The 12,105-nt window shown below is 44.3% G+C and overlaps 1 protein-coding gene across 3 annotated transcripts in view; it reads right to left on the bottom strand.

The window, feature by feature from the left end:
• Nucleotides 1-12,105, bottom strand: part of CD34 (CD34 molecule) — a 29,103-nt gene that overhangs the window by 13,640 nt on the left and 3,358 nt on the right. For all 3 annotated transcript variants that reach the window (XM_006159311.3, XM_014591956.2, XM_006159312.3), the window contains exons 2-3: nucleotides 2,786-2,968; nucleotides 67-320 (exon numbers count right to left, since the gene is read on the bottom strand). In XM_006159311.3, the coding sequence (XP_006159373.1) occupies nucleotides 67-320; nucleotides 2,786-2,968 (437 nt within the window). The remainder of the gene's footprint in view (nucleotides 1-66; nucleotides 321-2,785; nucleotides 2,969-12,105) is intronic.

A 12,105-nucleotide genomic window follows, 5' to 3' on the forward strand; every position in this document is an offset into this window, starting at 1 on the left:
GGAAAGAGAGCTTGCTTGAATAGAAGAAGGGAGGAAGTAACCTACCATTTGGCCCAATTCACCCACCTTGATGATACTTAAGGTAGGAGATGCTGATGTATAGGATGTCGTGAGAAGTGTCACAGGGCTGGTGCTGTTGGGTGAGGGATCTGAAGCATTTCCAGGTAACATGCTGGGCTTCAAGGTCATTTCTGAAGTTGAAAAGTTTGCTGGAGTGTTGGACAATGAGATGGCTACTGAGGTTGGAGACAGGACAGAAGAATTTGTGGTTCCAGAGACTGGGATCACCCCAGAGGTAGATGTAAAGTTGACTGTAGTCTCTAGAACAGAACAGAAAACAGGTGTGCATCCTTACACACACACATACACACATGCGCGTGTGCACATACATATTCTCAGTTACACACACACACACACACGCATGTGCACACACATATTCTCAGTTCATGACATGGGTATGAACTTCAACACAGAAAAGGGAGCTTGGTGGGAACCAGCAGTTAGCGTAATGGCTATGTCGCTGGACTCCCACGTAGTCGACCACGGTTCGCGTCCCGGACCCGGTGGCTTAGAACTCACACAGGGAGCGTGTGCGTGCATGCCCAAGATCCCGAGAGGAGAATGGAGGAGAAGGGACTGCGGTGTGACCATCCACCCTGGGGGGTGATTTCTCGCTTTCTGTCTCTATGTCTCTCTCTGTCTGTCTGGCGAGCGCACACGCCCTATAGCGAAAACCTCTCAAAAAAAAGAAAAGAAAAGAAAAAAAGAAAGAAAAGGGAGCTTGGGGAGTTAGCAGTAACTTCATGTCCTTTCCCTGACCAAACTCATTTCAAGACAGTGGTTGGAACCATAGTTCTAATCTAGGATATTAGAGGTGTCTTTAGGGTTCTTCTAAACCAGCAGTCCCCAACCTTTTTCACACCAGGCACAGGTTTCATGGAAGACAATTTTTCCACAGACTGGGATAGGGGAAATGGTTTATGAGAGCGCACAACCTAGATCCCTCACATGCACAGTTCCCAGTAGGGTCTGTGTTCCTACTAGAATCTAATGCTGCCTCTGATCTGACAGGAGGCAGAACTCAGGCAGCAGTGCCAGAGATGGGGAGTGGCTGTAATTACTGATGAAGCTTTGCTCACTCACCTGCGGTTCACCTGTGTATCCCAACTTCATGGGTTGAAGATCCCTGCTCTAAAGTGAAATAGATGTTGGTCCACCCTAGACAAGCCAAATACCCCCAGTTTGAATCTGTATCTACCTCCCTTCATTTAGAAGAGAACAGAGATCTCTGTGAAGTCCTCATCTAATCCTTGTTTTCTTTTCTTTTCTCTTTTCTTTTCTTTTCTTTTCTTTTCTTTCTTTCTTTCTTTCTTTCTTTCTTTCTTTCTTTCTTTCTTCTTTCTTTCTTTCTTTCTTTCTTTCTTTCTTTCTTTCTTTCTTTCTTTCTTTCTTTCTTTCTTTCTTTCTTTCTTTTATAAGGTTTTTGCCATAGGATGTGTGTACTCACAAGAGAGAGAGAGAGAGGGAAAATGAGAAAATTCCCTCTCCCCCGAGGGGTATGGCCATGCCACAATCCCTTCTCCATTCTCTTCTTGGAATTTTGGGCACATATGCACACATGCCCAGCATGAAGTTCAAGCTGCTGGTTCAAGGACTCAAACCATAGTCCGTCACATGGGAGTCCAGCACCTTGACCACCATGCTACCTACTGGCCCCTCCTTATTTTCTTTTCTTCTTCTTTTTTTTTTTTTTTTTTGAGAGAGGGCACATGTGCTCACTCAAGAGACAGAGACAGAAAGTGAGAAATCACCCCTTGGAGGAATGGGCACACTGCAATCCCTTTTTCTCCATTCTTCTCTTGGGATTTTGGACATGCATGCACATGAACCCTGCTTGTTTCAAGCTGCCAGGTCTGGGACTTGAACTGTGGTTAGCAATGTGGGAGTCTAGCACCTTAACCACTATGCTACCTGCCAGTCCCCCTCTTCATTTTTTTTTGAGGGGGGAGAGTATTTTTTTTCTTTTCTATAGGGAGTGTGCGCTCGCCAGACAGAGAGAGACAGAGAGACAGAAAGCGAGAATCACTCCCCAGGGGGGATGGCCACGCCGCAATCCCTTCTCCTCCATTCTCCTCTCAGGATCTTGGGCATGCACACATATGTGCCCGGCATACATTTCAAGCCACCGGGTCTAGGACATAAACCGCAGTCAACTATATGGGAGTCCAGTGACATAACCATTACACTAACTGTTGGTCCCTTCATTTTCTTTTAAAGTTTATTTTATGGGAGTCCAGTTGACAGAGAGAGAGAGAAAGAGAGAGAGCGAGAGAGAGAGAGAGAGAGAAGCACCCTTGATAGGGTCTCATACCACATTCCTCCCAAGGCTTTCCAGCCAACCAGGATTGTAGGCATGTCTACATGTGCCTGGCATGTACAAGTTGACCCAGGAACCAAATTGCAATTTTCCGTGGCTTCCAGCTTTGCAGAACTGTACTATTGCAGCTGGGCCTTATTTTATCACCAAGCTGACGTAAGCATGAGAAGGGGTTCAGGGAGCATTACTGGTCAGGGTCAATTGCCAAGGCATTGGCCTAGGTAGCTGTCCATATAGGAAGAATGATCTAGAATGATCTTTAGGGTCCCTAAGCATGATAGCTGAGAAACATTAATACAGAGACCTGTATGATTCCAACGCTGGTGGGAAGAACAGACTGGAAGCACCCGAAATGCTTTAACCAAGCACAAGCAGCATTTCTGTGACTGAGCCAAACAAATTCCTTACCTGAGATGATTGTTGTGGTCTCACTGCTGTTCTGAGGGACAGGGTGGGAGCTGATACTTCCAGGAGCACTTGGTGATGTGGTTTTCTGGTGGGACGTACTTGTAGGAATAGCTGAATATATTCTCGGGGTAGAAGATTCTATGGTATTAACAGTAGAGTTGGCCATATTTGTGAATCCTGAAGCTGTAGAGAAATGAAGAGAGAAAATTAGAACCTAAATCTTCCTGGAGCCTTGTGATATTACCCGATTCAATTCCTCGGCTGGAACATTCTCTGTTGCCCTTGGCAATGGAGTAACATCAAGAACATCTTCCTGGATAGTGAACTAATTTCCCACTACTAGATCTGCTCTAAGGAAATAGGGAAGAAAAAATACATGCAAACAAGTTTCTAGTATGGTATTACTTATAAGAGGTCAAAGTTGCAAGCAATTAAACAAATTACAATAAGACAAATGATATATGCACCCAATAAGCCATAATGGCCATAGGATCATATACACAACTATTACAAATAAAAATTATGAAAATTATAACAACATAGAAATATAAGGCAATATTCACAATATACTTAGTGAAATATTAAAATGTGAAATTATACTTGTGTATGTATTGTGTTTTAACACATAAAGGAAGACATGCTTCTATTTCCTTTTCAATATATCTTTCTTTTTCAGTCACTCTCCAACCAGTATATTAACTCTGGGAATAAACACTAGACCCATACTGTCTTTATGCACGCTCCTTTAAAAGAATCTATTTTTCTCTGACTTCCCCATTCCCAAACTCATCTCATTCTTTTGCTCAAGGCCCTTGGACCCAATTCTCCTTTTCTTTTGTTGAGAAACTCAGTAGCAACCAAGAACCCCAAGATTTCTTTTTGGAAGCTCTGGCCTAGAAATACAGTCTGATTTTGCATCAAACGCAGTGGGAAGATAAAAAGCATAGTACCGGTGCTATTTACTTTCATGTGTGTATATGTCTTGGTTTGTATCTTTATTTTTCCTCCAGAGATATGTTTTTTTCTACAGGGCGCATGTGCTCACCAGAGAGACAGAGAAACAGAAAGCAAGAAATCACCCCCCAGGGAGATGGCCACTTCACAATCTCTTCTCCTCCATTCTCCTCTCAGGATTTTGGGCACACATATCCAGTGTGAGTTTCAAGCCTCCAGGTCCAGGACTTGAACTGCAGTTGGCCATGTGGGAGTCTAGTGACATAACCATTATGCCATCTGCTGGTCCCCTCAGTTTGTCTCTTAAATAAACTGGGACACCATCCATGGATTGTTGGGAAAATCAATTGAGATAAGTAAGTGCTAAATTACTATAGCGTAATTTATAGTATAATTCCTGGGCCTAGTTATTTTCTGAAGTTCTTCATAAGCATGTTTGCTTCTCCTTTTCATAGACCGTACCATTCTTAGACCCAGGAAGAAGTCTTCTGCCTGGATCCTGCACCTTAAGAGTACACCTGTACCTACCTTACCTGTCTCCTGTCAGGGTAAACTGGATATATTCTCTTCCAGACCACACTGCTGGGATCAGAACGTCTTGACCAAATAGCTCATTGCTCACATCTAGGACTTGCATGGACCTTTCCTGCCAGTCAGTCCTCCCAAGAGTAAACTCTAGCACCAGGCTGTGTACTCCCAAAGCCCAATGGTGGCCAAAGGATGGCTGCTTTCAAGGAGAAGGGCTATTGCTTAAGCATATGGGTGGGGCACCCCAAGCATATATGCCAAGATCCCCACAGTGTGGGCCAGAGTCATGATTAGGAAAAAGAGAAGGAAAGTAACCTGGGACTAGATGCCATCTACTCCTGCTTAGCCACATTGTGGCAATGAACTCAGGAGTGTGACAGTCCCCAAATCAAACATGATCTTCCAGGTAGCCACAAAAGTATGTTTGGCAAGGTAAGAAGATAGAAGATGTTTTATTTATCAGTTAGTTGGCCTGATTTATAACTTTGAAGTATTTTGGCATATAGTCTGTTGGCCTCTGATACATTCTTGTCTTAGGCCCTATAAATGTTAAAGGTGGACTTGATATCCAGAACAATATCGTTGTTTTTTTTTTCTTTTCTTGGAGAGTTTTTTTTTTCCCATACGACGCGTGCACTCACCAGAAAGACAGAGAGAGACAGAGAGACAGAAAGCGAGAAATCACTCCCCAGGGGGGATGGCCACGCCACAATCCCTTCTCCTCCATTCTCTTCTCGGGATCTTGGGCACACATGCACACGCGCCTGGCGTGAGTTTAAGCCACTGGGTCTGGGACACGAACCACGGTCGACTACATGGGAGTCCAGCGACATAGCCATTACGCTAACTGCTGGTCCTAGCAATATCGTCTTAAAGGAAAAACTCAAGGGTCCCAGGCCACCCTAAACCTTGTCTCTACATTTTCCTGATTTGAGATCAAGGTTGGTGTTTTTTAAAGGATTCAGGTAAACAGCAATGAAGGATGACACCTCTTGTTTCCCTCACTGTCAAGGAGCCTCAGCAATAAGACCTGTAGTTTCAAGGCAGTTAACCTGATGCCAAGGATGCTTCCCATAAAGGCCATGACAAGGGTCTCACTGTCCCACATCTGCCTTCCTCAGCACCTGCTAAAGCAGATTGTTAATGGTGGGTGCAATGACTGTGTCTCAATGTTACATGTCAGGTAAGCAGGGAGAAGGAGTGATATCATCCTCTCCACCCTAGAGATGAAGAATCTGATCAAGGTGTTGGCAAAGAGGGGCAAAGGGACAAGATATTTAACTGATTCCTGAGTAGATGTAGCAACGGGTTCAGGCCAGGGCTAAATGGCTAAGAATCTGGGTACTTTCTCCACACCTCTAGAGAGAAAAGATGGGTGTCTATCTAGCTTAGATGGAAGTTGAGTTGATCAAGGGGCTGGCAAGTGGTGTGGTGGCTAAAGTACTGGATTCCCAAATGGCTGACCCTGGTTTGAGTCCTGCACCTGGCAGTTTGCTTTCTCATGCTCTCTCTCTCTATCTCTGTCTCTCTCAGTCAAATTGAAAAAATAATAATAAATAAAATTAAATAAATAATTATTAGAAAAAAAGTTGGATTGATCAAAATAAAATAAATGCTGAAGTCAATCCAAGTGTCTGCTTTTTTTTTTTTTTAGGCTAGTGGGCATTTGTGCTCACCATAAAGAGAGAGACAGAGACAGAGAGAGAGGATGGAGGGAGAAAGCATCCCCCGTGGGGAATGGTCTCAGTGCAATCCCTTCTCCTCCATTTCTCCATCCTGTCAGGATTTGGGGCACATACACTCATATGCCCCACATGTTTCTCAAGCCACCAGGTCTAGGTCTTAAACAAGATTGGCCATGTGGATCCAGCTGCCTTAACCACCAGGCACAGAGCTGGCCCGGCATCTCCCTTTTTCAGCAGGGACTCTCTGGCCAATATGGTCCTCAGGTGTGAATTTATTATAGGGGCTCGTGGTGCTAACATCCAGACATTGGATTACAGAGTTATCATCTCAAGGGACCATTCCAAAATGTCCCCTAGAACACCCACCCACTTTGACACTCTTCTTCCTACCCACACTCTCCCTTCACTCCCCCAACACATCAATTCCGGGGAATCCCATCTGGTATAGCCCGACCCCACCCTTTTCTCTCTCCACAGGAAGCTGGACCTGCTGAGGTGATGTCATGCTTTTGAACCCCTCCCCCAAGGGGCCTCCTTCATCCAGACAAACACTTTTGAACTTTTCCAGATGTGAAGAGAGACCTGCTGCTGGTTCTGAGGACAGAGGTGCCTGTTCCAGAAGAATGAGGCAACTCTGGAGCACGGCCAGCTACCGCCCCGCTAGGGTCCGGTTCCCAGCTGCAGTAGCCTCCTCCCACCTATCCCTCAGCCAAGCCCTGAGGAACGAGTAGCAGGATCCATCTACTGATGAGAATGGGACCTCAACTTCAGATTCACAGCCCTGAGCCCAGATGAACAGAGAAGCCTCGGAGACCCTGGAGAAATAGAACAAGGAGGGAGGGCAGAAAGGGCAAGGCCAGACCATGGGGTGTGCGTGAGCTGTTGCAAAGTAAGGACACACCTTGGCCAGGACCTGGGAGCAAGTCCGGACCCAGGCACTACAGCGTAGGGACTATCAGTGAGTGAGTTTCTTAGAGTCAGTCTCTAGAGCTCCATTTTATAAAGCTCACATAAAGATGCTGGATCTTGGAGAAGCGACACTGTGAGAGTCAAGACTGGCCGCAGATCTCTTTATCCTGTCTTCCCATACTCATCCATGGCATTAAACTCTCAAACACTGGCCTTTCTTTATCTGATCTTCTGACCCCTAACTGTGTAGGGGAGTAACAGCAGGCTACTAGTCAGTGAGAGCTTGTCAGATTCTAAGAGACAATTGATGAAACTCCATTCCACTCTATTCTAGAGAGGAGAAATAGCCCTTACTCCCAACCCTACAGAGAACTGCAGTTCAACTTAAAGTTGAATGAAAGGCTGTCTCTGCTGTTTACTTCTCAGTCCATCCTCATGAACTGCGTCTCCCTAAGAATCCCATTTGGCCCTAGTTAGCCTTTTGATCTCAATTCATGCGTTTGGAGCAGGGGAGGAAACAGAGTATCAGAACGTTAGCAAGATGGGGATTTCAAGAAGCCAAATAGATGTCACAAAATTCATGCAGTACAAGCCATGTGTTGGGGCCAGCAAGTGACATGGTGGTTAAAGTGCAGGATTCCCACATGACAGATTGAGTCCTGGACCCGGTGGCTTGAAAATCACAACAGGGTCATTGCATGTATGCCCAAAACGCCAAGAGAAGAATGAAGGAGAAGGAATTGCAGTATAGCCATCTCTTCTAGGGGGTGATTTCTCACTTTCCCATCTTTCTGTCTCTCTCCGACAAGCACACACTCCCTATGGCAAAAACCTAAAAAGGAAGAAAAAACAAAAACCAACAACAACAACAAAAAACAAAAACAAAGGAAAAGCCATGTGTTGAATTCAGAGGTGCTTAGTCAGAGGCAATTCATCTTGTTTTATACACAATTCTAATAAGCTTGGTTATCTGACATTCTAGCCAAAGCTGATAATTACGGAGAGATTATTAGAAACAAACGATAAGGCGAAGCCTTAAGAAACAGAAATAAGAAGCCTTAAGAAACAGAAATAAATGAAAAACAGCCCTAAGTTCCCAAACCCGCACTAACCTGGAGTCATTTATAGCAGGAGTGAGTAGACAGACGCACTTTCATAAGCATTTGCAACGTCACCGTGTGGCACCACGGCCATATTATTTTTAGGATACATCTAAGCCCAGAAGGTTAACGTCCTTTTTTTTTTTTTTTAAATACTTGAAGAAAGCAGAGGTGAATGCAATGTATTTGGAAAAGTTTCCAATCCACAATTAGTAAATTGAAGATTCTCTTGGTCTCTTAAACACCTTAAGAGACTGAGTTCTCGGTCTTGCTTTTCACAGACCCCCTCAGTTTTGGTTTTGCACTGGCGTGTTTTTTTTTTTGTTTTTTTTTTTGTTTTTTTTGTTTTTTTTTTTTTTTTTATCTAGCCAGCCAGCCCCATTATGCTAGAATTTTCCAATTCTACCACCCAGGGAGAAGAGTATCTTTTATTTCTTTATTTTTTAAAAAGAATTATTTTATTTACCTTACTTATTTTAATTTGACCAGAGAGGGACAGAGCAAGAATAAGAGGATGAGAAAGAGGGGGAAAAAGTGGGAAAGCAGGCTGCCAGGTCCAGGACTCGAACCACAGTTGGCCACATGGGAGTTCTATGCCCTTAATCATCACTGCCACTTGCCGGCCCCAGGAGAAGAATATCTTGAGAGATTTCCTGGGTATTGTGACCCATAGAGTTACAGTAGTAGGAGGAAGACACACACCATCTCTCTAGGGTCCACGGTCTGCACTGGTGCGAAGGCTGTACAATCTACAATCTAGACACAGAGGCCAGGCTCGGCAGCCAGGCAGACCCTGTGTGAATGTTTCTCTACTGTGTACCAGCCATGTAAGCTTGGGACGGTATTTCTGTTCTCTAACCCCCCACCTGTGAAACGGGGATGAAAGTACCCCCTCTTCTTAGCTGTTTCCAGGAACAAAGGAAATACGAGGTGTAAAGCAGTTAGCCTGCCTGGTAAAAGCGAAAGAATCAGTGGTTATCTTTATTACAGGCCCTTCCTTCTGCTTTCTGGAGAGCTGGAGACCCTTATCTCTATCAATCATCTGGCTCAAAATCATATATGCTGTTTCCTCAGGATAGGTCTAACTGCTGTTACCACAGTTATACATGTCTTCAGTGCTGGAACTGTATGTTTGACTCACCGTACTTAGCGCAATCTTTGGAGCTCAGGATAAGCAATAGGACTGAACAGCAACTGTGTCAGGTGTGTTCCTATCGGTCACCCCTAGGTTTAGTGGTCTCATTCTGATGCACCTCTATATTTTAGAGTACATTTACTGAATTAGGAAGTGCCCACATAAAGACAACCAGGATTAGCAGAGTTCTAGAAACCAGGACATATCATGAGGGCCTAGTGATAGTTCGTCTAGATCAAAGGATGGCCAACCATGGCTGGTAAACTAAATTCGGCCTATGGGCTGTTTTGTACAGCCAGTGAGTCAAGAATGGTGTATACGTATTTTCTTTTTTTCTTTTTTCAGTTTTTTTCCCCCCTTAGGATATGTGCCCTCGTCAGAGACAGAGAAAAGAAGAGTGAGAAATTACCCCCCAGGTGGGATGGCCATGCTGCTATCCCTTCTCCTCCATTCTCCTCCCAGAATCTTGGGCACTCACACACATGCCCAACTTGATTTTCAAGTCACCAGGCCCAGGACTTGAACCACAGTCGGCCATGTGGGTGTCCAGAGATGTAACTGCTACATTATCTGTTGGTCCCACACATATTTCCTTTATGAGAGAGAGAGAAAGAAATAGAAATTGAGAGGGAGACAGACAGACATAGGCATTTTCGACGGGGTCTCCAATTAGCTCGGATGACAGGCATGTACAACTAACCCAGCACATTCAGGTTGGCCAAGGAGATCAAACTCAGGTCTCTCCTACAGCTTCTAGGCTCCCAAGTGGTAGCACACACAGTTAGGCCCTGTTATATTTTTTTCATTGTAAAATAAGACAAAAAGAGCCGGCAGGTGGCATAGAGGTTAAGGTGGTTGGATCTCACATGGCCTACTTTGTGGTTTGAGTCCCAGGCCCAGAGGCTTGAAGATCACACTGAGTACATATGTGTGCATGCCCAAAATCCCAAGAGGAGAATGGAGGAGAAAGGAATGTGGTGTTGTCATCCCTCTGCAGAGTGATTTCTCACTCCCCCCACCCTCTGTGAATGTACCTGCCTGATAGCAGGAAAAAAAAAAAAAAGTAAGACAAAAGTAGAACATGCCTCAAAAACTACATATAGCAGGGGCCATCCGGTGGTGTGGTGGTTTAGGCGCTTGATCCCACACGGCTCACTGTGTGGTTTGAGTCTCAGACCCTGCGGCTTAGAAAAACATGGGGTGATGTGAGTACATGCCCAGAATCCCGAGAGAACAGAGGAAAAGGGACTGTGGAGTGGCCATCTCCACTGTGAGGTGCTTTCTCACTTTCCCTCTCTGTCTCTGGTGAGCTCACCCCACCTATAGCAAAGTAAGTAAATACACAAACTTAGAAAAGAAAAGAAACCACACATGGCCTCCCAAACTGAATATTTATTGTATAGCCTTTCATTAATGTTACTTTTTTAAGAATTATTTTATTTAACTTTATTTACTTACTTAGTTTTTTGACCAGAGAGGGACAGAGTGAGAGAGAAAGAGAGAGGGAGAGAGAGAGAATGTGAGAAAGCAAGTCATCAGGTCTGGGACTTGAACTATAGTCAGCCATGTGGGAGTCCAACACCCTTAACCACCAAACCACCTGCCAGCCCCCTGTACAGCCTTTTAAAGTAAAAGTTTGCTGACCTCTAATCTGGGGGGAAAAAAAGAAGAATTTGGGGATGGAGAATAAAGTATTTTCTTCCAAGGTTCATCTCAGTTATATATGTATTCATATTTTTCTTAAGCACCAATGATGAGCAAAGGATCTTGCTCAGTTCTGTGGAAAGTATTCAATAGACTCTCTTCCTCTGTTAGGAGTCAGTGTCATTGTAATTTAAATAAATCCCTTAAGAAGTTTATAATCTGGTGGGGCCCAAATAGAAAGGTCTTTAGAGATTGTCTTGAAGGACCAAATTAAATCTGTGCCAACCCAAAGAATAGAATTGGAACTAATGATTAAAAGTTATAGGACAGCTAATTTCCCTGCAATACAAGAAAACAACTTAAAATAATGAAGTTATTTTTTGAAAGTGTCATGAGCTACTTTGAGACATAAATTAGATTTCCTGGAGATTTCAAGGTGCTTGATAAAGGTCCCCTCCCATTCGATGGGCTCCCCCAGACTAGAACAAAGCCCAGGCTGGTGCCTTCCTAAGCTTCCGAGGCTCAGCTAAGATTGACAGTCCATCAAATGCCTATGGCGTGAGCACTTCCAGAGTACTGAGATTCCCTTTGTAGTCAAACATAAGGGGTCTTTGGAAAGCTCATGGAGATGCATATTATAGAAAAGCTATGCATGGGTTTCACAGTTTTGTACACCACACTTTGATTCATTTTTCCATGAATCTTTTGAAGTCCTGGGATAGCTTGTCTTGATCTCATCCATTTCTTGTGGAACCCATTATCATGAAGACTCTCTGGGGACCTGTGTTTCTCCCAGTCACCCCTTCTTCCCATTTTCCTAGCACCCCTGACCCCTGGATGGCAGCTCAGTGCCTCCTGGTCCTCAGGCTGTAGCAGTTCTTTCTCTGTACCACTTCCCATTAAGCTAGCCAAGTGCCCATTCCTTTCATCTCCCCTGGAGCCACTACATATAGCTCATTTTTGCTGAAGGTTTAAGAGCCTGAAGCAAGATTATAAAGCTGCCCAGAAGAGATAACAATATAACCTTGAAATGTTAGATATTACCATGCTAATGAGACCATACAGCAAGAAATCTCACCAAGTACTTTCCACCCTCTACCCGTCAACTGTTCTCCGAGCACCTCTTCTCTGTTTTTCCTGGGCCCTGGAGTCCTTGTCTTTTATCTGTTGGGCCCACTCAAACATCAGCTTTTATTTTTTATCATTCTCAGCAGTTCAGCCTCCTCTCTGTCCTTGCACATCCAAATTTGTCCAGGGTTCCATTTTTTTTTTTTAAGAGAGATTTTTGCTATAGGGCACATGCCCTTGCCAGAGAAACAGAGAGAGACAGAAAGCGAGAAATCACAGTGTGTGTGTGGCGGGGGG

This window comes from Tupaia chinensis, unplaced genomic scaffold (assembly GCF_000334495.1).
Source record: "Tupaia chinensis unplaced genomic scaffold, TupChi_1.0 Scaffold000627_1, whole genome shotgun sequence".
Lineage (NCBI taxonomy): Eukaryota > Metazoa > Chordata > Mammalia > Scandentia > Tupaiidae > Tupaia > Tupaia belangeri.